The following is a 26,804-nucleotide window of genomic DNA, read 5'->3' as shown; positions in this document are numbered from 1 at the left end:
TGAGGGTGAGACCACTAACAGAAGAAAAGAATTCTCTCTGGAGAGACTTGCCAAGCAAGTGCCTCCTTGCAATGCTTCAATCAGCAAGACCTGCTGGACTTGTTAGACTTGATAAAACAATAGCAATCACCTTGGTAATAATGCCAGATATGGGCTTCTCTGGGGGCTCAGCTGGTAAAGAATCCGCCTGCAACGTGGAGACCTGGATTTGATCCCTGGGTTGGGAAGATCTCCTGGAGAAGGGACTGGCTACTCACTCCAGTATTCTGGCCTGGAGAACTCCATGGACTGTATAGTCCATGTGTTTGCAAAGAGTTGGACACGATTGAGTGACTTTCACTCAATGCCAGATATGGACTAGGGCAAAATTGCCTGCTGTCAGAGAAATCTATATAATGGGCTCTGACTAAGAAATAAGCCGATTATTCCCATACTGTCAGGGAAGCAGAAGCTGATTAAAGGCACAGGGTTAAGAGAAAGGAAAAAGAATTGGTCCTAAATAGCACCAAAGCACACCAATATTTTTGAGCTCCTTTGAAAGGGCGCTAACATGTGGCATGAGAGGGTCCAATAGAATTTAAATCACAATTTGGAGGTTGGCAGGTGACACATCAGAGTAAGGACAGGTAACCAGACATAAAAACAAGGAACATTAAGGCAAGATCTCTGAAAGGGAGGGAGAAGGAAATGGCAGCTGGCAACAGGTAACAGTGAGGGTTTTACAGAGAATGAGTTGCATTGGAGATGGTGTTAGGAGGAAAGGCTCAAGGAACAGCAGAAGGCTGGATGCAAAGCCAGGTCAGAGCTGAGACAGACATCGGGAAGAATCAGATTGTTAGGGGAAACATACTGACTAAAACCGCCCACCCTGGCACCATAGTAACCATTTGAGTGAGTTATTTTATGACAAGAGGTCCTGGTAAGGAACACAGAACTAACAACCCACCACCAAATGGAAGAATTTGGGAAAGGTCAAAAAGAGATGCCATGTGTCCTACTACCTCCCAGAATCCTCCTTGCTGGGATCCATCTTGGCTGAACAATGTGTGCGCCACCAAGAAAGATCCATAAATCAAAATGATTGGCCAGAAACTAATCCCATCATCATAAAACCCAAGACTGCGAGCCATGTGGTAGAGCAGTTCTCCTGGGATTCCTTACCCTACTGCTCTCGACCCGGGTGCCCCTTTCCAATAAAGTATCTTGCTTTGTCAGCCCATGTGTCACCTTTGACAATTCATTTCTGAATGTTAGACAAGAGCCCATGCTTATTTTCCTCATACATAAGAGGCTAATATAGAGAGGTGGTCCAGAGAATTTTGGATACTGTTTTAGGGCCTAATCCAGTAACAACACATTGAGTGGCCTATCAGCAAATTCTTTGCCAGACCTGAGAATGAGCATTCCCAGCATCATGGGATGAAGTGGTCATGAAATGCACCACCCAAACCATGATCAAATTTATGACCATGAATAAGCCCTGCCAATTGGAAACTGGCACTTGCCATCTACCTCTACAAAGATTAGACCATGGCCACTGCAACTTCTGACCTGCAACACTCCCTGAAAGAAGTTCAGGGTGAGATCAGGAATGAGGCACTCTGTGCTCTGGGAAACACTGGCAGAACAGGCCTTCACATAGTTAGATATTTTCAGGAGATTTTATGAGTCCCAATTCTTGCATCTTCTCATACCTAGAGAAATACTAACATTGTTAATGGTGACATCTGCCTTGGCTACTAAGGATAATTGAAGTCAAAATGGAGTAGCTATGGTTCAGACATCCAAGGAAATACCTAGGTGACATTATGGGTATAATTCAGACAAGTTTTTTTTTACAGGAACTTGAGTTTTCTGAGCTGTGTCAGACTTATGGGTCCCACCAGATGTCCCTGGATATTCTCAAAACAATGTCTGCTGGCAGCCAGTAACTGTAACCTTACTTTTTAAAGGTTTCTTCTTGTATTACATTTTTAGACAAGGAAATTGCTTTAGATCATACATTAACAAAAAGAAGAGACATGTATGATTACCAATAGCACCTGTTCTCTGTACGTCAATACTACTTTAAATGTTAAAACCTACTTAGATAAAACTAACGGAGAAGGCAATGGCACCCCACTCCAGTAAGTACTCTTGCCTGGAAAATCCCATGGATGGAGGAGCCTGGTAGGCTGCAGTCCATGGGATCGCTAAGAGTCGGCCACGACTGAGCGACTTCACTTTCACTTTTCACTTTCATGCATTGGAGAAGGACGTGGCAACCCACTCCAGTGTTCTTGCCTGGAGAATCCCAGGGACAGGGGAGCCTGGTGGGCTGCCATCTATGGGGTCGCACAGAGTCGGACACGACTGAAGAGACGCAGCAGCAGCAGCAGCAGATAAAACTAAACAACTGGCTAGCTGGCTATAAGTCCCCCCAAAATGCCAGGTCCAGGCTGGATTTCAGGCTTATTCTTCTGAAAAGAAATGAGATTTATTTTGTCTATTAAAATTCTAGTTGTCACTCCTCTGACTACTTCTAATTGGGTCTGTTACAATAAAATGGTACACCAAGGGACTGAGGTTTTAATCATACAAGACTCACATCCAGGGCTTGGAACTCAAATACTTCCAATTCAGTGTCTGCTCTCCAAACTGAAGGCAGCACTATGCCCCATTTTGACAGGAAGCTGTCAGAGCCACAGTTGCCCAGTTCCCTGAATTAACACTGAGCAGGACTCTGGGACTCTTCAGTACAAATCCTTTCTGTGTCCCCTGTTTCTTGTTTGTAGGATTTGGCTTTGTTCAGCATCCTTGACCTTCCCTGAGTTCCAAAGGGCAGACTCAAACCACTGCTGGTCAGGGAAGGGAGGGGATACAGAAACAGGGGAGGAGCAGTAAAGTGGTGGTACAGCCTTGGGGCAAGGTCCTGGTTCCTATTCAAGGAATATCCATAGCAATGCCTTTGATTTCATTGCAGAACTGGAGTCCCTACCCAAGTGGAGTATGCTAACCAGGCTGAGTGCAAGATTCCTGGAGTACTACACTGCTACCTCACCACCAATCAATCAGAAGACAGTCACATATCGTGCATCCCTCACTCCAAATGTTGCCTTCCTTTTCTAGGCCCGGTGATGACTGTCCTGTTAGGCCTCCTGTTTGGCTCCTATCTTTTTCATCTCTGACAGGATCCAACAGTTTCTGGCTGAATTGCTGTTACTACGTGGGTGAAAACTGGTTTCAGGCACAGAATACCTTGATTTAGATCAGGTAGAGGGAGACTTCTGCTCTACTAGGCAGGACTACAACTCTCAGCTGTAAGTAGTTACAGATGAAAGAAACCTCCAACCCAATTCCCAAGAAGTATCTCAAGGGGAAGTTGTTACAGGAACACACTGACTAAAACCACACACCCTGGCCAGGTACCACAGTAACCATTTGTGTGAGTTATTTCATGGCAAGAGGTCCTGGTAAGGAACACAGAACTAATAAGCCACCACCAACTGGAAGAATTCAGGAAAGGTCAAAAGGAGATGCCATGTGTCCTACCACCTCCCAGAATCCTCCTCACTGCCATCTATATTGGCTGAGTGATGCATGTGCCACCAGAAAGGACCCTGAGTCAGAATGATTGGCCAGAGACAACCCAGAAACTAATCTCAACACCATAAAACCTGAGACTGTGAGCCACATGACAGAGTAGTCTCCTGGGTTTCCTTAACCTACTGCTCTCTGCCAGGGCGCCCCTTCCCAATAAAGTCTCTTGCTTTGTCCGCACATTTGCATCCTCAGACAATTCATTTCCAAGTGTTAGGCAAGAGTCCACTCTCAGGCCCTGGAAGGGCTCTGCCTTCCTGCAACAAGGTAACTGTTACAGGAATGTACCATACAGGAAAGGCTAGAGACACAAACTTCCCATACACATCCTGTAAGGTATAAGTACTGACCCCTTTCTACAGAGCATACATCAGAACATAATAGAAAATCTGCATCCCTTAGGAAGCAGAATATCTGGGTTTTGATCTTATTTGCCACACACTGCTGAGTAGCTCTAAGCAAATCACTTAACTACTCTGAATTTCAATTTCCTTATCTATAAAACTGTGAAACCATTATCTTCCCTTTGTTAATTTATCTATATAAAAAGAACATTAACAGTACCCTGCTTGATTGGTTCACAGGGTTGTCGTAGAGATCAAACTGTTTGGTGAACTGAAAAATATGAAGAAAGATGTTATACTTTTATTCTTCTTATGAAATGTTATTATTTATGGCAACAGTTTAAACAAATAACTTCACATAAGAATTAAGCTGGTTTTAAACAAGATGAGTATTAGCCCCAAAATTCAATATTCACAGATAACTTGGGCTAAAAAAATGTCTGTACCACCTATGAAACTTTCAGAATAAAAAACCAAACAGCCTATTAAAATATGTCCCTATTTTTCTTCCTTGTTAACTAATTTACAATTTTAGGTTTATATTCCATCCTAAAGATAAAATCAAAAAAGCCTAGGATCACCCTCTCTCTCATCCAGTATGAAGCTTCCCTAATTCCTTTTAACCACCTCCACTGAGAATGGTTCAGAGAATTCTCCTTTTAAGGCCTCCACTTTGGTCTAGATAGTCTTCTCGACAGGAACCTTCACAGAATAGCCCAAGTTTCATGACGCCAGAAACTCTACCACAAGCTCTGGTCTATTAGTCCTATTCGCTACCATTCATCCACTGCTGTTCTCCAGCTTACAAGCCTATCCTAATGGCTACTTCCTGTAGAGGTGTGTACTGGAAATGGCTACTCCCATTTCTCTACAGAAGGCCCTATGTCTTGTCTTCATAACTCTACCTTCTGAACCACATGTTCCTCTGAACAGCACTTATATTCTCTTTCATTATTAAAGGAAATAAAATAAAAATGGAACAGTGCAAATATTCAGAAAATCTAAGTCTTAATTCTGCTACTGACTAGCAGCATGAAAGTTCTTAAACTCTGTTAAGCCTTAGTTTCTTCATCTACAAAACAGAAGTAACACTTTTCTTCCCAGATTAAGTTAAATATGTATGTGAAAGTGCCTTGTACATTATAAAGTGCTCTGCAAATATTAGCTTATGCCCATATCTATATCTATTGCTCACATCCAGGTAATTGGTCAACTGAGTGAGATCATGTTCATGGATCCCAGCCTTGCTGTTGCCCAGTACGAACATGACCAATCCTAAATCTCACCTCAATTTGTATTAGAGTTGCCTCTTCCTCATTCGTAATTGGATTCTCTAAATTCCACATATCTAGGGGTAAATGTTCTATCATAGAAGGTCTGTTTTTTCATCTTCCATTTCATCACATTCCTACTAAGCAAGGGCCAATCAGAAAAAGTACATCAGATTTCCTGACCTTCCCCTACTCCATTCTTGCAGGTCTGTGAAATGCTTGGCTGCCTTCAGATCAACACTGGAGGTGCATTCTTGGCAAGAAGCAGTGAAGAGGAAATAATTATTTTCTTTCACAAGCTGAAACTGATTCTGAAAAAAAATCACAGGCTCAGCAAAAAGGAGGTTGGTGAAGGGTAGAGACTGTTTTCAAAAGGCACAGTGACACTGCACAGAGCCCAAGAATGGGACTGATTATTGGGTTCCCATACTGACTTTGTGATTAACTGTCTCAGTGACCTTAGACAATGAACATCCCCTCTTAGGTTTGTTTCCTCATCTGAAATATGGAAGAGTTAAACGAACTGTTCTCTTAATTCCCTTAGAATTCTATGAGTCCATTTCCAGCAAGATACTGCCCATTAATCAGAAAGAAAAGGGAACAGTTACACAGCATCTGCTTTTCACAAAGGAAATGCAAACAAAATGCCAAGAAACCCCAGATTTCCCTCCCCTTTCATTCTGCTGATTCGGCCATATACTCCCTGACTGAGTTGTTACCCAACTGCTTTCCCATTTAGTACCACAGCAGAACATTCACTTCCACAAACCCTGGAACACTGGGCTTAGAATCTAGAAGACAAATCACTCCAGATAAACCAAATATGGAAAGATATCAATATTTCCAATGTTAAGAGCAAGAGAAATTCAGTATAGTAATAATGGTAGCAGAGACATTCTCTTAAGAACTCTCTTTTCAGTTTTTTGGGTTTTTTTTTCCTGCTCTAAGCAAAAGTTGTAAGGGGCAGCTATAAAATACCTCAATGGCTTGTTATCCATCCTCCTCCCCCCACCTAATGAATTCAGGATGGATGAGTTCAGGATTAGTCTCCAGCTGTCAACTGCCACATGCATAATACATATTTTTTTCAATCACAGGGAAAGGCTCTTTCCACAATAGCCTGACTCTGGAAAGAGAGTTGGAAGCTGAAATGTGGCTCTCCTGCTTCTGGGAAGTCCTTTTAATGAAAACCTTTTGCAAAGAACTGCCTTGAAATTCCTAATACGGTACTATAGGGCTGGGCCTACTGCTTGCCTCTCATGAGAAATTCCATGCAGCCTAGGGATAAAAATAACATGGGGGAGAACTTTGTCACCCTTTAGTAACGCCACACATTTTCCAATATACACTATATTCTACATGAAAAGCAGCTGCATTTGCTGTAAAAAGCCAACAGATGAGCAGAAAAGACTAGAGGCCTCTGGAACTGCCCAACCAGCTGGTGTAGGCTCTTGGAGCAGGAAACAAAGGGGACAGGTGGCACACCACCAAGATGTAATATACTGCCATTCTTCTGGGACAAAAAGAAAACATAACCAGGCCCTAATTAAATTGGGGCTAGACTGCTCAACAGGGACACCATCTGATCACAGCCATGATAATGGAGGGAAAAAAAAGAGAGGAAACTTTCCACTAGCACAGTTCTTCACTGCCAAGTGAGTCACTTCAAACAAAAGCACCCCCAGCCCCAGTAAAGAACATCCAGAGTTTTAATGCAATGTACCTACTTTAGAGTACAGTACAGAAAGAGCCTTAGAATGGGAAACCAGAAAACCTGATTCTCGTCCCAATTCATACTCTAGCTCTAGATCCCTGGCAGTTCTCTCTCTTTGCTTCCTTTCCCTAGATATAAACTCAACAGAATGGATGGGAAGCTTTCTAAACAACTTCCCAGGTCTTTTGTTCTATAAGGAAGAGCCAATGGAAGATGTAGGTACACAAGCCAAGGACCTCTGTTTCTCCAAGCACAGTCTTTAAAAAAAAATGGCTTTGAGATATGACTCACATACCATAAAATTCATGTATTACAGTGTACAATTAAGTGGTTTTTAGTATGCTCACAGAGTTGTGCAACTATCATCACAATCTAATTTTAGAAAAATTTCACAATCCCAAAAAGAAATCCTTTACCCATTAGTAGTCAAAATAATCCTAACCCTCTCTCTCAGCCCGAGACAACCAGTCACTTAACATACATAGTTCATTTAAATTTTTTAGCATAATAAGGTAGTGGACTTTTAAAAATACCTGCATCTGTTGATATAATAATGTTTTCCCCTTATTCCAATTATTATGTATGATATAAATATTACACTATTATACTGAAAGATTTTCAGATATTTAACTAACTTTGCATTCCTGGAATAAATTTAACTTGCTTATGATGTATAATTCTTTTTATATGCTGCTGGATTTGGTTTGGCTAGTATTTTGTTAAGGGTTTTTGCCTCTATATTCTTTTGAATATATTTATTTATTTTTGACTGTACTGGGTCTTCACTGCTGCATGCGAGTTTTCTCTAATTGTGGTGAGCAGGGGCTACTCTTCGTTGTGGTGGGTGGGCTTCTCATGGCTATGGCTCCTCTTATGGAGCATTGGCTCCAGGGCACAAGAGCTTTAGTAGCTGTGGCACACAGTCTCAGTAATTGCAGCTGGTAGGCCCTAGAGTGCAGGCTCAGTAATTATGCCTGGACCCAGTTGCGCCACAGCATGTGGAATCCTCCTGGACCAGGGACCCAACCGATGTTCCCTGTACCAGCAGCTGGACTCTCAACCACTGGACCACCAGGGAAGTCTGCTTCTATATTCTTAAGGGAATTAGGTCAATAGTTTATTTGTGATGTCTTTGGTTTTGGTATCTTAATTAGAGCGGCCTCAATGTGTTAAGAAACTGCTAACTTTTGGAAGTTTGAGAAGGATGGGGTATTAATTTTCCTTTAAATGGTTGGAAAAATTCATCAGTGAAGCCTTCTAAGCCTAGGCTTTTCTTTGTGGGCAGTATTTTGACTACTGATTCAAAATACTACCCACTAATTTTTAGTTGTTATAGGTCTATACAGACTTTCCATTTATTGTGGAGTCAATTTTGGTAGTTTGGGTCCTCCTAGAAATTTGTCCATTCTATCTAAATTATATAATTTATTAGCATACAGTTATTTATAATATTTCCATTTGTTCTTTTTAATTTTTTTTTTAGTTTGCTAATAGTGTCTCCTCCTTCATTTATGCTTTTAATAATTTGAGTCTTTTCTCTCTTGTCTAGTTAATGTTTTTTCAGTGTTGTTATTTTTAAAAACCAACTATTGATTTTTAAAATTTTCTGTTTTATATAGAGAAAAGAGATCTTCCTATTCTTTATTTCATTTAGTTTTGCTGTAATTTTATCATTTCTTTCCTTCTACTTGCTTTCAGATTTGTTTGGTTTTTTCCTAGTTTCTTAATGGTCAGGTTATTGAATTATGATCTTTTTTCTTTCCTAATATAGTTGTTTAAAGCTATAAAAATTTCCCCTAAGCACTGCTTTAGCTGCATCCCATCAGTTTTGGCACACTGAGTTTTCATTTTTTATTCATTCCAAAATATTTTCTAATTCCCCTTGTGATAGCTTCCTTGACCAACTGGTTATTCAGGAGTGTGATATTTAATTTGCACATATTTATGAACTGCATAAATATTCTTCTGTTTTTGATTTGTAATTTCATCCCACTGTGGCTACAGAACATAATTTGTATAAAGAAATATATTCAGGCAAGTTTTATGGCCTATCAGACGGTCTGTGTTGGAAAACGTTCCGTGTGCTCTTAAGAAAAATGTGTATTCTGCTGCTGTACAAGTATTCTACAGATGTCTATAGAAGATCTACTTGGTTTATAGTGGTGTTTGATTCCTCTATTTACTCACTGAGCTCTGTCTAGTAGTTCTATCCATTACTGAAAGTACAGTATTAAAGTCTCCAACTATTACTGTTAGACTATCTCTTTCTCCCTTCACTTCTGTCTACTTTTGCTACATGAATTTGGGGGCACTGTTGTTAGGTGCATATGTTTATAATGGATACTCTCCTGATATATTTATGGTTTTACCATTATAAAATGTCTTGTCTGTATGTCATGAAAATTTTGTCTTAAAATATATTTTGTCTGATGTTTATATAGTCATCCTAATTCTCTTTGGTTACTGTTTGCCTGGTACATTTTTCCATCCTTTTTCTTTCCACCTATTTGTATCTTTGAACACAAAATGTGTGTCTTAAAAGACAGCATGTATTTCAATCAATTGATCCATTTTTGATCAGTTTATCAACTTTTCCAATCTGTACCTTTCTATTTAAAGTGTGCGTTTCATTTACATTTTATCTTACTGATAAGATTTGTCTGCCATTTAGTTTGTTTTCTATATGTCATCTTTTTTCCTCTACTTTCCCATTACTAACTTTGTGTTAAATATTGTCTACTGTACTATTTTGATTCTCATTACTACTTTCATTATATTTTTTTTATTTTCTTAGTGACTGATCTCAGAATTTAAATTACAATATTGTTTAGATTAATTTTAACTTAACTTAGAAAACATACAGAAATGTTAAGTAAGTAAGTGTTAGTCGCTGAGTCATGTCTGACTCTGTGACCCCATGGACTGTAGCTCCCCAGGCTCCTCGCTCCATGGAATTCTCCAGGCAAGGATACTGGAGTGGGTTGCCATTCCCTTTTTCAGGTGATCTTCCCCACCCAGGGATCGAACCGGGATCTCCCCCATTGCAAGTAGGTTCTTTACCATCTGAGCTACAGGGAGGAACCCAACAGAAATGTTACTACAATATAATTGTATCATTCCCCTCCTTTGTGCATGTTGCATTTTTATATATTATAAGCTGATTAAGTTTTCTAACTACTGCACAATGCAGTTGTCATTTAAACCAGATGGAGAAGAAAGGAGTTACTAAAAAAAAAAAAAAAAAAAAACACACAGTTAGACCATCTTTCATATATACCTATGTAGTTACATTTACTGATACTCTTCCTATTTTGTGCAAATTTAAATTACCATACATCATTGCTTAACTCATCCTGAAGGACTCCCATTAGTATTTCTTGTAAGGCAGTCCTGCTAGCTCAGTTTTGGTTTCTGTTATTCTGAGAATGTCTTCATTTCAGTTCAGTCCCTCAGTCCTGTCCGACTCTTTGCGACCCCATAGACTGCACCACCATTCACCATCTCCCAGGGCTTGCTCAAACTCATGTCCATTGAGTCAGTGATGCCATCCAACCATCTCACCCTCCGTCGTCCCCTTCTCTTCCTGCCTACAATCTTTCCCAGCATCATGGTATTTTCTAATGAGTTAGTTCTTCGCATCAGGTGGCCAAAGTATTGGAGTTTCAGCTTCAGCATCAGTCCTTCCAATGAATATTTAGGACTGATTTCCTTTAGTGTGGACTGGCTTGATCTCCTTGCAGTCCAAGAGACTCTCAAGAGTCTTCTCCAACACCACAGTTCAAAAGCATCAATTCTTCATCATTCAGCATTCCTTATGGTCCAACTCTCACATCCATACATGACTAAAAACCACAACTTTGACTATATGGACCTTTGTTGGCAAAGTGACGTCTCTGCTTTTTACTATGCTGTCTAGGTATGTCATAACTTTTCTTCCAAGGAGCAGGTGTCTTTTAATTTCATGGCTGCAGTCACCATCTGCAGTGATTTTGGAGCCCAAGAAAATAAAGTCTGTTAATGTTTCCACTGTTTCCCCATCTATTTGCCATGAAGTGATCGCACCAGATGCCATGATCTTAGTTTTTTGATTGTTGAGTTTTCAGCCAGCCTTTTCACTCTCCTCTTTCAGTTTCATCAAGAGGCTCTTTCGTTCCTCTTTGCTTTCTGCCATAAGGGTGGTGTCATCTGCATATCTGAGGCTATTGATATTTCTCCCAGCAGTCTTAATTCCAGCTTGTCCTTCATCCAGCCCAGCATTTCTCCTGATGTACTCTGCATAGAAGTTAAATTAGAAGGGTGACAATAGATAGCCTTGACATACTCCTTTCCAATTTGGAACCAGTCCGTAGTTCCATATCTGGTTCTAACTGTTGCTTCTTGACTTGCATACAGATTTCTCAGGAGGCAGGCAAGGTGGTCTGGTGTTCCCATCTCTTTAAGAATTTTCCAGTTTATTGTGATCCACACAGTCAAAGGCTTTGGCATAGTCAATAAAGCAGAAGTACATGTTCTTCTGAATGTTCTCCCTTATTTTAAAAGAATAGTTTTGATAAAGAATTCTTAGTTTACATCATTTTTCTTTCAGCATTTTGAATACGCCAAGCCACTGCCTTCCCGTCTCCATGGTTGCTGATGGGAAATCAGCTCTCAATCCTATTGAGGGTGCTTTTCAACTGATGAGTTAATTTTCTCTTGCTTCTTTTAAGATTCTCTCTTTGCCTTTGGTTTTCATCAGTTTGACTATAATGTATCTTAGGTATGGATATTCTTGAGTTTATCCTACTTGGGTTTTTTTTAGCTTCTTGGATCTGGATATTAGTGTTGTTCACCAAATTTGGAAAGTTTTGGCCATTATTTCTTCAAATATTGCTTCTGGTTTTTTTTCTATCTTCTTCTGGGATTTTCATTACACCTATGTTGATACACTTGATGGTGTCACATAATTTCTGGGGTTCTGTTCATTTTCTTTTCATCTTTTCTTTCTTTTGCTTAGATTGGATAATCTCAGACTGGATTATCTTCAAGTTCTATGACTCTCTTCTGCTAGTTCAAATCCACTGTTGAAACTCACTAATGGATTTTTCATTTTAGCTATTTTATTTTTCAACTCTAGAATTTTTATCTGACTCTTCCTTATTATTTTCATCTCTTTATATTGTCTCAGTGAAACACTGTTCTCAGGCTTTCCTTGTCTCTTTGGCGAAACACTGTTCTTAGGCTTTTCTTTAAATCTTTAGACATGGTTTCCTTTAGTTCTTTCCCTGGTGATTCAGATGATAAAGAATCTGCCTACAATGCAGGCAACCTGGGTTTGATCCCTGGGTCAGGAAGATCCCCTGGAAAAGGGAACAGGCTACCCACTCCGATATTCTTGCCTGAAGAATTCCATGGACACAGGAGCCTGGCAGGTTACTAGAGTCTGTGGGGTCACAAAGCATCAGACATGACTGAGAGACTAACACACATATTAGCTGATTTCATTTTTTTGTTTAAATTCCAACATTTAGACTCCAGCAGGGACAGTTTCTATTGACAGCTTTTTTCCTATGTATGGACCATACTTTTCTGTATCTTTGCATATCTGACCATTTTTGTAGAAAATGGGAAGTTTAGACACAATATAATATGGTTCTTCTGGAAATTAGATTTCCCCCAGGTTTTGTTGTTATTGTTTTTGTCACTGTCATTGTCTCTGTTTGTTTAGACATATTTCTTAGACAAATTCTATAATGTTTGTATTCCTTGGAGTGTGTCCCCTGAAATCTCTGCCTGGTTAGATAAGTGGCCAGCTAATAATTGTTCACAGATCTCCTTAAATGTCTTGAACCATTAAGTCTTCTACTTTTTTCTGAGGTGCTCTGTGTTGCATGTTGGATCATTTCTTCAACATTTAGCCAAACAGTTTATAACTACCTCAAGTTCAGCCACAGGAGATAAATTATTAAAAGGCCTTCTCAGGCCTTTTCTAGGCACATGCACAGCCCAGGGCATGCACGTGGCTATCTAGATCCCAGAAATATGTCAGATCTTTTCAAAGCCCCCAGTATATGTTTCATTCCCCTTTTATGTTTTTGGCCAGGCTTTTGTTTGCCCTAGTTAGTTTCAGTTAGTCTAAATCACCTGAGATGTTAAACATTTTGGGGATAGAACTTTTCCCTCTGAGGTAGCTCTAAGTCAGGTAAAGTAATGAGAAGCTGTGTGAATGAGGCTTCTCTAGCTAGCTTTAAGACATATTAAATAATGACAAGACTATAGGTCTGTGAGTTTTTGAGGAACTACAAACCCAGTCTCCCCACTACGGTGTTAAAAGGTTACTGGTTTCCATAGCTACTGTGGTCAAAGGGCTGTTAGTTTTCAAGGTTACCACAAAGCTCTGGAAAAGGGAATGAGAGGCAGGGTTAAGTTAAAATGCCACAAAATCTGCTGCTACTAAGGCTCAATGTGTTTCCATCAATAAACACTCTTCAGATTGTCATGAGCCTTTTGGTTCATTTACAGAGTTCTGAAAAAGTTGATTTTATCAATTTTTGCCAGTACCCTTTTTGTTTTTATGGAGGAGTTGATCTTATGAGATCTTTAATTTACCATTCCCTCCAAGTACAACCCTAAAGAAACCCTGCTCCAGTATGACTAACAATTTGCCTACAATGAACACATTCCTGAGTACTGGAAGCTGAAAAAAGCACTAGGAAAAGTCTTTCCAAATGGTAAGCAAAAAATCGCCAGTTGTTAGCTCTAGTGTGAAGAACTGGGGAACTGGGACACAGGAGACAAAAAAAGGTTTACCCTTTTGTACCTTTGGAAATTTTTACCATGTTCATGTGTTACTTACTCAAAAAACATTTTTAATATAATTATAAACGGAGAAGGAGGGGAGTTGCCTGGTGGCTTTAGTGGTTAGGATTCCATGCTTTCACTGCTGTGGCCCAGGTTCAATCCCTGATCAGGGAACTGAGATCCCACAAGCCATGCAGTATGACCAAAGACACCATGAGATATACTACACCCTACTGAGAGTTTAACCGGCACTCTTCATTCACTTAAGGAGTCTTGCTCATTATTATGACCATTAACTACCACAGCAATAGAGCAGATAGATATCTTTGACTTAATTCTTTCCCTCAGTTTATTCTTTTTTGCTATGGACAATTGTATCCCCATGGTCTAGCTCATTTTTCCCCTACAATGATCCACTTTTATAATATGTGACAGAATATATATCATATCCTGAACTTCTTCATAGCTCTTCTCATAACTGTAATTATATTATGTGAGTAATCAGACATTTAATGTATGCTCCAAGAAGGCAAAGCCCGTATCAGCCTTATTCACCATTGTATCTCCAGTTGCCAGACACAGAGTGGGTGCTTCGTAAATCCTTTTTGAATTAAAATTAATTACCTTTACATTGTGTAAGGCTTTAGCACTTGATACAAGCCCAGTAAAGCATCATGAGGGCCCTCCACCCAATGGAGGTAGGAGGTGAAAAATTCAGCTCTAGATTTCCAGAAAACTCCTCTGGAAAACATGTATCTTTCCAGATCATTATGAACTTTTAGGAAATTTCTATAGTAACTGATTAGAGAAACAGATGTCAGATTAAACAGAAGGTTTGGGTTATGCTTTACAAAACAAGGCTGTAAAAATGAAGCTGAAAACTAATTTTCCTTCATCACTTTAAACTCTGAAAAACTTTTCTTAATAAGCAAATCAAGGCATAATCTTCCCTGTACCATTCACCATCCATTTTTTAAAAACCGCTTCTTGTAAATGGTCACACACTGAAAGGCTGGCTCGGTTCACTTTTGCACCCTAGTCCCCACAGCACTCGTCTGGCTACTTTGGAATCTGGTCTTCCAAGGGCCTTCTATGAATATAGTAATACTGCCTTCTGCAAATTCCATTTGACTTTGCTTCATACCTACTAAGGGCAATACCATATAAAATACTCATTACGTTGATCTGAGCTACTCTTCAGAACATCTAAAATACAGTCCTTCCCTAAGTATCTGTGGAGAATTGGTTCCAGAACCCCGGTGGATACCAAAATCCACAAAATATTCAAGTCTCTATATACAATGGAGAAGTATTTACATATAATCTACCCACATCCTCCTATTACTTACAATATCTCATGTAAATACTATGTAAATAGTTGCTAGCATGTGGCAAATCAAGTTTTGCTTTGGGGAACTTTCTGGAATTTTTTCCAAATATTTTCTATCCCCAGTTGGTTGAATCCAGAGAGGCAAAACTTGCAGATACAGAGCCGACTGTAACAACATGTCCTCCAAGGCACTGATTTAACTATCACCAGGATAATGACAGGATATCTGCTGACTGAGAATGTATATATTACATCCTCAACTCCTCCCTGCACACCATATAGCACTACACCCACTCCAAAGGGATTAAAAGCTTTGGTCTCCCTCAGTATAGATCTATTCAGGACAGAACTGAAAGGCACTGGGTTGGGACCTCTCAAGAAGCATTCATCAAGAGGATAATCAAATAGGCTAGCATGATTCATGTTATTTATTCACATCGAACATATCAGTTCAATTTTCATTTTGTCCGTTCTCTCAGAGGAAAGGCGAATTTGCTCCAAAGTTTACAATGGAATCAATTTAGGTTGCTTGACTGTGCAATACAGTGGCAGCCCAGAAAACCGAATGAGGAAACCAGGAGGAACCCTAAAGCTCACTGACAAAACCTCTAATTTTAGAAATGGGAAAACTCAGGTTCATGAAACTAAAGACTTACTCAGTCATATAGCTAGGAGGTGGCACAGTTGGAACCAGCACCCAGGTTCTCTGTGTGTAAAGCTAGAGATGGTTCCATAAAGTATATTCAATATGAAATTTGCCTCAAAGATGGAACTGACCCATCCTTTCAGGAAAACAAAAATTTACCAAATAGGTGTCCCAGTTGCCAAAGCAAGAGCTGAACAGGTACCCCAAAAGGTCACCTTAATGTAAACATCTAAAACTCTTTATCTTTAAAAGTACAGAACGTAAGAAAGTGACATTTTTGCATTCTTTTAAAACATAAGTTTCCATTAATCCAAGACAGCCTCTGTGTTTGTGGTTTGTGCATGTATATGAGTGAGCTTAATGATATAATTCTTCTTTCTGACATCTGTTCTATACATATAAAGTACGTTATCCTTGGTTTTTGAAAGATTACTTTAAGTTTCTGTTAAATTTTTTGTATTTAATTAAATACTGTCAGTACACTAATATAATGTGAAAATGTATGTAGGTATAAAATAAGATCCTATAATTAAGTTACTCATTCCCTTCCCAAATGATTAAATTATAATATGCAATGAAAAAGTCATGGAATGTTAGATGTGAAAATGGGCTTACATATCCCCTATCCATCCTCACTTATGTAAAGCTGCAGACCAAGAACCCCAGCAAAAAGACTTACCAAGGTCACAGATCCTATTAGTAGCAGAACCATCACCATACCCATCACATTTAGGGTTTTTTCCCACTATACCATCATTCTGCCTCTCTCCATTTGCAGTGTCTAGTGGTGCTTCCCCAGAGAAATCTCTTTCCGGAGACTATCACTTTTCATTTTCCTAGCCCATTTCCAATACTCCTAGACTGTTAGAAGTAGATCATCTAGCTCAGGAATTGCAACCTGATTGAATCCAGGCTGTGAATACATTTCAGTTAGCTACCACAGTTTTAAAGAAAGTGAAGGCTTCTGTAATGAGATGAAGCTGCTGTATTTTACCCCAATTACTCCAGTCCTATTAACCCACTTCCAATAGCTTCATACTTTTCTGTTTTCTCTTTGGCCACGGAGACAGCACTGGAACCTGTGAACCCTGAATCCAGTGCAGGCATAATTAACAGCACACCAAAGTAAAATAAACTAAATAAACTAATGGAAAATATTAAATATGGCATTATGTTTTACCAATAACTATATTCACGGCCTTACCAATAAAAAAGTCCATTTAGGTTAACTACTCATTTAAAGTTCTGCAAACTACAACCACTGAATCAAACCCAGCCCATAGCTATTTCTGTATGCCCCTGCTCTAGCTAAGGTGAAAATGGTTTTTATATTTTTAAACAGCTGAAAAATTCAAAGGAAGATAATATTTTGTGATATGAAAATTATGTGAAATTTACTTTTCAATGTCAATAAGTAAAGTTTTATTAGAACACAGCCACTCTCATTTCATGTGCATATTATCTATAGCTGCTTTCTCACAACAATGGCAATTAAGTAATTGCCACAGAGACTACATGCCCTCAAAGCCTAAAATATTGCCCTTTACAGAAGAGGTCTGCTGACCCCTGAGCTATATCAAAGAAAATTTAAAGTTCCTAATAATCTGCAGAAAAGTCACAAATATTTGCTTAGAATTGGAACACCTTATATCACTCGCAGATCAATCTTTCTAAAACACAGTTCAGACCATGCCTCTGTGCTACCAAAAATGTTTTTAATACTCCCTGCCTATAAAGAAAAGCCTAAAGCACTTAACAGGTCATGCACAGTCAAGGCCCTCAACTTTCCATTTCAAGGTCATCTCCCAAACTTCTCTTCTTGCACCATATAACCCAGATGACCTGAATTATTTGCTATCCCTTTACATTCTCTATGTCATTCCTATTACATGAAATTCCCTGTCCTGAATATAGTGCAATGCAGGGCCCTCAGAGTCAGATCTGGGCTCTAATTCAGACTCCTGCCCTTATCAACTGAGAAAGTTACTTAATTCCTCTGAACTTCAGTTTTCTCACATAAAGAGTGGAAATAATAATCCTTGCCTCATAATTCTATTATAAGATTTTAATTCTTGGCATACAGGAACATTAAAAAGCAGAGACATTACTTTGTTGACAAAGGTCCATATAGTCAAAGTTATGGTTTTTCCAGTAGTCATGTATGGATGTGAGAGCTGGACCATAAAGAAGGCTGAGGACCAAAGAATTGATGATTTTGAACTGTGGTGTTGGAGAAGATTCTTGAGAGTCCCTTGGGCTGCAAGGAGATCAAACCAGTCAATACTAAAGGAAATATTCATCAGAAGGATGGACGCTGAAGCTGAAGCTCCAATACTTTGGCCACCTGATGCAAAGAGCCAACTCATTGGAAAAGACCCTGATACTGGGAAAGATTGAAGGCAGGAGAAGGGGATGACAGAAGACGAGATAGTTGGATGGCATCACTGATTCAATGAACACAAGTCTGAGCAAGCTCCAGGAGATGGTGAAGGACAGGGAAGCCTGGTCTGCTGCAGTCCATGAGGTCACAAAGAGTAGGACATGACTGAGCAACTGAACAACAACAACATATAGGAACAGCTAAACAAGTGATAAGTCAATTCTCCCCAATTACAATGCTACTTTCTCCTTTGCTTTCCCTTATCCTTCCACAGGGAAATGACCTCTCCGTCATGTTGTATACCATAGTATCCACCTGTCCCACTCTATGGCTCTGATCCATATCTACTACCTTATACTTCAGTGATCTCTCCCTTACCAATCTAGGACCTCCTTGAGGGCAGGATCCCATCTGTGACTTTCTCTGTAACATTTGTAACAACCCTGAGAACAATGGCTTGAATTTAGTATATGAATGAGTGTTTACTGAATGAATGATACATGTTTACTGAATTCTATAACATTTATTAGGTGTATCATGTTCACTTGTTGTAAATACCTAGCCTAAGTGCATAGAAAATATTCATACAACATCAAGGACCAAAGCTGCCAATATAAAAACAAAGAACAGGGATTTCCCTAGTGGTCCAGTGGTTAAGAATCCACCTTGCAATGCAGGGAACATGGGTTCAATCCCTGGTGGGGGGACTAGGATTCCACATGCCATGGGGCAGCCTGCAAGCCACAACAAAAGATCGCACATGCCCAATGCAACCAAATAAATAAATATTTTTAAAAATAGAACAAAAAGAAAAGTGGGCAATATATTCACCTTTCAGGGTGCCAATGTTTTTATTTGTCATTGATTTAAATTATAATCACCATTTTTTACTCCAATGATTATGAATAGATCATATTTAAGGGGAGGGAGCAAATCAGTCACTTTCCCAAAGAAGACATACTGAATATCATTCATAACATCAATTACCTCTGAGCACAGATCTAAGAAAATCTAGATATTCAAATAGAATCCATATTTAATAAACTAATTATCACACACAGCTGTGACTAAAACCTTATCTAGAGCTCTGTACAAAATCAAACACAAGCTGGAAATCAATTTCCAACTAGCTTAACAACTTAAACAAAAACTGCAGCTGATTTTTGCAGCGTGAAGCACCAGGTTTCATTGGTTACCAGAAATACTAACCAGTTGATTTGATGGCCAATTTAATGAATTAAATGAAAAAATGCCAATAATTCTTCTTTACTTTTAATGCCAGATTCCAAATGACAAAATGAATCCACACACATACAAAATTAATCACTGACCCATGCCAATATAGGGAATGAATTTTCCAACAAGATCACAGCAAAAAAAAAAATGTTTCCAACTACTTTTGTTTATGGATTTCCCTTTAGAAACCTACCAAAAAGTATATTCAGCCAGTATATTATTAACCTGAAGATGTATTATCAACAACTTAAAATATTTAGCCGTTTCCACTTACAAAATATTTTCACAATCCATTAACTCCTTTGAACCTCAAAGCAACTCTGTGAGGTGCATATAATTACCCTCATTTTGTATCTGAAATATATGATATGTGCCTTCCTATCCCAAAACGGTGAAGCCAAGATTGTAACCCAGGTCTTCTAAATCTAATTCCAGTGTTCCCTCTTCCTTTTTCCTCCATACAAAGCAAAAGTATACCTTTGTTTTGCGTCTACCTCACTTACTCTGAAAAAGTTGCCCAGCTAGCCCATTTTGAGGAAGCAGAGTGGGAGTATAAACATTACTGTGGTCAAGACAGCGGGAAACATCCTGTCTTTGCCTCTAGCAAATCATGTTTTTAGAATCATGTAACTTAAAGAAAAGAAATGGAGTCTGGGTTAGCTGCTGGCTTTTATTTCCTAACTGTCCTATTTTTGGCTTTCTGTGTATACTCAAGAAAGGAAAACCACCATAAATACCAAGAACCCCCTGAGCCAAAATAACTCTTGGATCTTCTGCCCATATGCAAAGGTTTAAACCTGCATAATTGTCGACTCTCACCACTTTTAATCCCCCAAAAGGAAAGAATAAAAACCGCAATTTACCACTTGCCTAGAAAACTTTTGCCCTTCCTCCACCATTTTATTAACTGTATTTTCACAAATACTTTGAGCTTATCCTATACTTCACAAAGCCAGTCCCTTCTAGGGGCTTAGATGAGCTTCATTTAACTATGAATACTGCACTAAGTAGTTTACTGTAACGAGTAAACAAAACAAAACAAAAAACCCAAACATTTCCCGCTTCTCCTTTCAGGAACCCTCATCTTTCTAACTACTTTTGTAGCACAACCAGCATATCTTTAACCTCTCAATGAAGTCTATTAAGTCGCAAAACACCCCAAACCCTGGGCTAAAAGTCTTTACGGATCAGCATTTCAAATACCCCGTCTTTAAGATGCAACCAAGAGTTTACTCTTGTTCAGACTAAAATAAGACACACCATCACATGATCCAATTCAATGAAACAACAAGTAGGAACTTGCAACACTTATGACCAAAGTAGGCAGACAACATATACAGGGAAAGCCCAGACTCCAAGGGGCAAATCAGGAGAGCTGCACAACAAAAACCACTGCACTGTGGCTCCCAAGTCTTTCTCCTTGCTCTTGGTTGGCTGTATTTGCCTTAAGAAGGTCCCCACGCTGGATCAGACACACTATTTGTGGGATAAATCCACTCAGAAAAAAAATATTACAGGTATACAGAATATATTTGCCAGTGACTTTGACTTTATTTTTCATAATCATCCTTCAACCAAGAAGAGAAAAAATGGATTATTACCACCCATTCCCTATCTTCCATTCTTCCGGGTATATACTTTGGCACAATGGATTGATCTGCCTGCACTCTTGTTGGGGATGTTTATTATTCTTTCTCTTACTCCAAACCTTCTGCCAACTAGCAGAAATAAAAAATCTATACACAGTGGGGAAGCAGGGGAGGATCCCAGAGTTCTTAGTTCTGAGGACCTGGAAAGCCAAGCTAGGTGAGGTTCCTTCAACCTGGTGACTCCCAACCTGAGTTCTCTATGCTCCCAGGGATCTGGGCTCCTCCTAATAGGGACTAGGCAAATCTTTGTTCCACCTGCAAGGAGAATTCAGTGGCACGTGGTCATTTAATAATTCTAAACTTAGACCAACCTTGAACACAACCATAACTCAGTAACTTAAAGAGCAAAGGTGCTTTCCTTAGAAAATAACTTGCCATTGGCAATTTTTCACTACCCCCATATTTATCTGCAGCAACCAGAGGCCAAGCAGGAACAAAACCCTGACTCAAGCTGCTGGCCTGAATTCCCAGTTCTTTAGGAGGTTGTGGGGCAGTTCCTTGGTCAGCTTAGATGTCCCTTTCATACATGGGTATAAACATGTCTGGCAATGCAAGCAGCCTGTCCCTTTAGAACAGGAGTCTGACAAGAAAGGATAGCTGCTGAACAAGACAGTCCCTCAGCTACAGATCCTGTCTTATAAGACCAAAACCACTAAAGGGGAAAACCCCAATTCTAATTGTAGCCACCAACTTCCACTTCTACTGACCCCACTTCCAAAATATCCGGAAAACCATGAGCCTCAGACACTTGGGCTGGGGTGTGGAAGATCTCCAAAGGCCAGAACCACCAGCTCACGGAAACTGCTCATCTAAGTCTTCCACTTACTTCTCATTGCGCTGATAAGCGCGTTGCCGTCTTTGATCACATCTTTGATGAATTTATTGGTCCTCTCCAGTTCCTGCTCATAACACTTGAGCCTCTCACGGAAATCAGGACTGTCCAGGTAGCAGTCGCTGAACTCCAGCGGGGGATGCCCCATGGTTCTGATGACAGGGATTGGAAGGAGAAAGGAAAGACATAAAGACCAAGAGCATCAGTGGCACAGTAGGAGGAAAAGATGGTTTGCACAGAATGCAGGACCCGTTTAGGAAGCTGCAGCCTCCCTCCCTTTAGAGGACAGATACCTGTTCAGATGAGATTCCTGGGGAGAGCTGGCTGGTCTGTACCGGAAACGGGCGGCCCGGCGATTGCTTCAGGTGACGGGGAGAGCTAACTAACGTAGTTGGATCCCGGCGGGGTGCTGCTTAACAAGCAACATGCCCCCTAGTCATAGCTCCCCTTACAAGCAGCAGAAACCAACTCGTCTCTTCTCCGGAGAGCGGCTGGATCCTTCCCGAGCAACTGCAAACGTGACACTTTGGCCCGCCCAGGGTGTAGGCGGGGGTGAGCGCTGAGCGTGGGAGGTGCCTCTCCTTGCTCCCAACTGCCGAGCCAGCCCAAAATTTCCTTTGCCGAGCTCCGCGGGTAACCCGGAGTGCACTGTCCCCTCCCCCTTCTTAAAGCCAGCGCCTCCGCCCTTCCCCGGCGAAGCCCATGTACCGAGGCAGGGTACTCGGGTTCCTTAAACTGTATCTTACTTGCACCCTAGGGTCTCTTTACCAGAATCTGCCGTCTCCTAAAGTTCTTCCTGGTCCGAGGGAGCGGCCTGTTGTCCTGCTAAGCGCCAGAGGTGTTAAGCCGGGCGACAATGAAACGTAGCCTTCCTCCAAAGACGCCCGAACGGGAAGAGGAGGGCAACAGCGCGACGCACAATAGCTGCGGTAGCCCGGCGCTTCCCTACGGAAACTGGGGAGCAGTCAGCGCCCTAGACTCCAGTTGGAAAGCGTGGCGGCTTGGGAGATGTAGTCTTTCCGTTTCGCGCCCTGTGACTCCTTCCTGCTATCTCCGCATTACCCCGCCAGGGCGCCCGCTCTCACAAAGAGTATTCCCAGCCCACCCCAGCTAATAGCTGTCCCAGCGCAGCCTCCAGAGGCAGGTGCGCCCGCACTAGTTGTTGTTTTTTCAGTCGCCAAGCCGTGTGGGAATCTCTTGCGACTCAATGGACTGTAGCCCACCAGGCTCCTCTGTCCATGGGCTTTCCCAGGCTAGAATACCGGAGTGGGTTGCCATTTCCTTCTCCAGGGGATCTTCCCCACCATCTCCTGCATGAGCAGACAGATTCTTTACCACTAAGCCACCTGGGAAGCCCCTAGAGTATTCCTGGAAAGTTTCCAAAATGGGAGGGAGTGAGAACCCAGGAGAGATCAACTGTGGGATGATGTCTCTCACTTCTCTTTATTTGGCTGGATTGTTTGTTGTTGTTTTTTCCCTTCCTTTTTCCAGCTTCCCTCTGACTGACCCACTTCTATTTCTCCGCCCTTTCCCACTTCTATGAGCTCTAATTCCCATGTGCCTTCTACCTGAAGGGTTGACTCCTGCTCTTGGATCTCTGTGTTAAGCTCAGAAAACCCTGCCAGAGAAAAGGAGGCCATAATTAGGAATTCATTTTTCCCTGAACAGGACCACAAAGTGTGGTTTTTGTGATCCAATTCATTGCATTGGCTGTTGATTAAAGCATGTGATTTTCCATGTGTAACTAGAAAAGCTATAAAGAGGATGTTATAAACTGTCTTGCAGCTTCTCTGAGAGGCCTCTTGTCCATTGTCTATTGTGGGAGAACTAGGGCTACTCTTACAGGTGGCTGCCTTTAGACTCACAGTAACTAGGGGCTGGAAAATAGTGTGTACATGAGCAAAAAAGATTGAATTCAATTTTGGGAAAGTGTTTAGATTACATTGCCTTGTGAAGAAAGCCAGAACTAAAGGAGATTGTAAACAGAATAGTAACAGCTTCTCTACCTGTATTAGTGTCTTATTGCTGCTGTAACAAATTATCACAACTTTGATGACTTGAAATAGCACAAATTTATTATCTCACACTTTTGGAAGTCAGAAATTAAAAATACAACTCTGTGGGCCATATCAAGATACCAAACAGGCTGTGTTCCTTTCTGGAGACTCTAAGAGAGAATCCATTTCCTTGCCTTTTCCAGCCTCTAGAAGCTGTCCACATCCCCTGGCTCATAGCCCCCTTCCTCCATCTTTAAAGCCAGTAGTAGCCAGTCAAGTCTCTCTCCCACTGCATCACTTTGACACTGACCCTCCTGCCTCCCTCTTTCTCTTATAAGGACCCACCAATAACCCAAGATAATCTCCCCATCTCAAGATACTTAAGCCTGAAAAGTCCTTTTGCCATGTAAGACAATACAGTCACACATTCTAGGGATTGTGACATGGATGTCTATGGAAGAAATATTCTTTACTTTCCACACACTCTATAATCCCACAACCCAACTTGCACATGTATGGGGGCATGCATGCTCAGTGGCTCAGTCATTTCCAACTCTTTGGGACCCCATGGACTGTAACCCACTAGACTCCTCTGTCCATGGAATTTTCCAGGTAAGAATACTGGAGTGGGCTGCCATTTCCTACTCCAGGGGATCTTCGCCACCCAGGGACCAAACGTGCATCTCCTGCATCAGCAGGCAGATTCTTTACCACTAGAGCCACCTGGGAAGCCCATAACCGACTTTGTGATTCCTCAAAACAATCTTATGAAGTTAGTATTGTTATTATTATATCCATTTAAAGATGAGACAGCTGAGTTGAAGAGAGGTTAAGTGACTTAACCTCAACTAGTTTAAACTTGAACCTACCCTGCTTTTTTAAAAAAAATCTTTTTTTTTAATTTTTTCAATTGGAGTATAATTGCTTTAGAGTGCCATGTGTACAGTTCTGCTGTACAACAATGTGAATCAGCTATATGTATACATATATATACTCCTTCTTGAGCTCCCTCCCTCTTGAACCTCCCTCCTACCACCCATCTCACCCCTCTGGGCCATCACAGAGCACCGAGCTGAACTTCTTGTGCTATATAGCAGCTTCCCACTAGCCATCTGACCTACATGTGGAGCCTACCTTGCTCTTAACCACTACACTATATCACAGTAATGGACAAGAGTCCAATGAGGAAACTTTCTGAGAATTAATAGGTAGCCACATCCCAGGAAAGGATTTTTATTTCCTACTCATTTTTCTTTATGAGAAAATGTCCATTTTATTTAAAAACACCAATGCAGATACTAAGGGAAGATGCCCAAGGAATGGGTAAATGGTCTTTCATTCTAGGAAGATTCCCTATAACATTCATCAACTAATTCAATAAACATTTATTGAACACCTATTTTATTTCTTAATTGATAGAGCTTATGCCTATATTTTCATCATGATGAAAATTATCATTAACCTTACTATTGTTTAGCTATCATCTAATCCCTGCACTCAAAGTGTTTTACAGTCATCTGTGTTATCCTTTATAAAAGTGTCCTGGAACAAATACCAAGGAAGAAAGAGGGTTAAAATTAGAACTTAGTCCTTCAGTTAATAGCAGTATTAATTGTTATCCTAGATGCTTTGCACACACTAAACCTAACCCTGACAACACCCCCTATAGTATTGGGATCTTCAAATGTCTGTTCACGTAATTCCTAAAAGTTTTTTGAGAAGCTATTTACTCCCTCACACAGTTCTAAGTTAACATCTAAATTTTTTCATCATGTTTAAGCAGTTACCAAAGGTATAATTTCTAGCATACTATACATATTGACAATTTAAAATAAAACTGTTACATTACATATTTAAAGATATTCATTGGATTCTAGAAACCAGGGCAATTGATGTCTATCATCAAACATTAAACTTGAAAGTGTTAACTTTTCTTTAACCATCAGGAAAAATGCATTGTTTCTTTTTTCTCCTTGAAATCAAATATCCATTACATTCTTCCTATAGAATCATAGCCTATCATAATATATTTTTATAGTTGAAAGTCCTCTACTGAACTCCATATTGAATTTTTCTGCAACAAAATAGGTACATAAATAGAAATTGAATTATTTTTATTTCCTTGTAGCCATAAGTGTCTAATTATCAAAAGTATTCTAGATTGAGTTATAGTTGCAATTGTTATACATACACAATAGGTAAGAATAGCATGAAGATATTATACATCGTGATTATTATTAAAAAATAAAATATAAAATTTTATTTGAAATGCATCCATTAGTGAGATGGATGAGGAAGAGGTAGGTTACAGGGTCTTGAGTTAAAGAAGATTCCTGGATGTGAATATTTGAATTGTTGTTTTACTTAGCCTCAAGGGTTTATGCAGCCTGAGTCAAAGTATCACAGTAAGATTTCTGACATTTGAAAGGTCAGAGACTGGGGAAGAGAGGTGGGGAAAAGAAGTGGGAAAGGCAAATCATTTTTAGCAACTATTTAGCAAACATCATTTAGCAAATAGTACTAAATGAATTTAGTGATTTGAAAATTGTTCCCCTTTCAACTTTATTCATAATTTGTAAATGGATAGATAAACTATGATACATCCATGGAATGGAATATCATTCGGAGCTAAAAAGAAATGTGCTATCATGATATCACTTATATGTGGAATATAAAAAAATGATAAAAATGAACTTATTTAAAAAACAGAAACAGAGTCACAGATGTAGAAAACAAACATGGTTACAGGAGTGGGGTGGAGGGTAGGAGGGGGAATAAACTGGAAGATTAGGATTGACATATACATACCACTATGTATAAAATAAGGACAGGGAACTTGTCCTAGGATATATAATATAGCACAGGGAACTCTAATCAGTACTCTGTAATAGCCTATATGGAAAAATAATCTATAAAAAAGAGTGGATGTATATGTATGCTACTGCTACAGCTGGAAAAGGTCAGTTTTCATTCCAATTCCAAAGAAAGGCAATGCCAAAGAATGCTCAAACTACCGCACAATTGCACTCATCTCACATGCTAGTAAAGT

At 40.0% G+C, this 26,804-nt stretch overlaps 1 protein-coding gene across 1 annotated transcript in view; it reads right to left on the bottom strand.

Annotated features, from left to right (window-relative positions):
• OPHN1 (oligophrenin 1) overlaps positions 1-22,729 on the bottom strand; it is a 578,606-nt gene extending 555,877 nt beyond the window's left edge. The window contains exons 1-2 of the mRNA XM_018043623.1: positions 22,052-22,729; positions 21,753-21,910 (exon numbers count right to left, since the gene is read on the bottom strand). Coding sequence (XP_017899112.1) covers positions 21,753-21,906 — 154 coding nt within the window. The 5' untranslated portion in view covers positions 21,907-21,910; positions 22,052-22,729. The remainder of the gene's footprint in view (positions 1-21,752; positions 21,911-22,051) is intronic.
• Between the last annotated feature and the right edge of the window lie 4,075 nt (positions 22,730-26,804).

This window comes from Capra hircus (genome assembly GCF_001704415.2).
Source record: "Capra hircus breed San Clemente chromosome X unlocalized genomic scaffold, ASM170441v1, whole genome shotgun sequence".
NCBI lineage: Eukaryota > Metazoa > Chordata > Mammalia > Artiodactyla > Bovidae > Capra > Capra hircus.
This window is presented reverse-complemented; position numbering and strand designations above follow the sequence as displayed.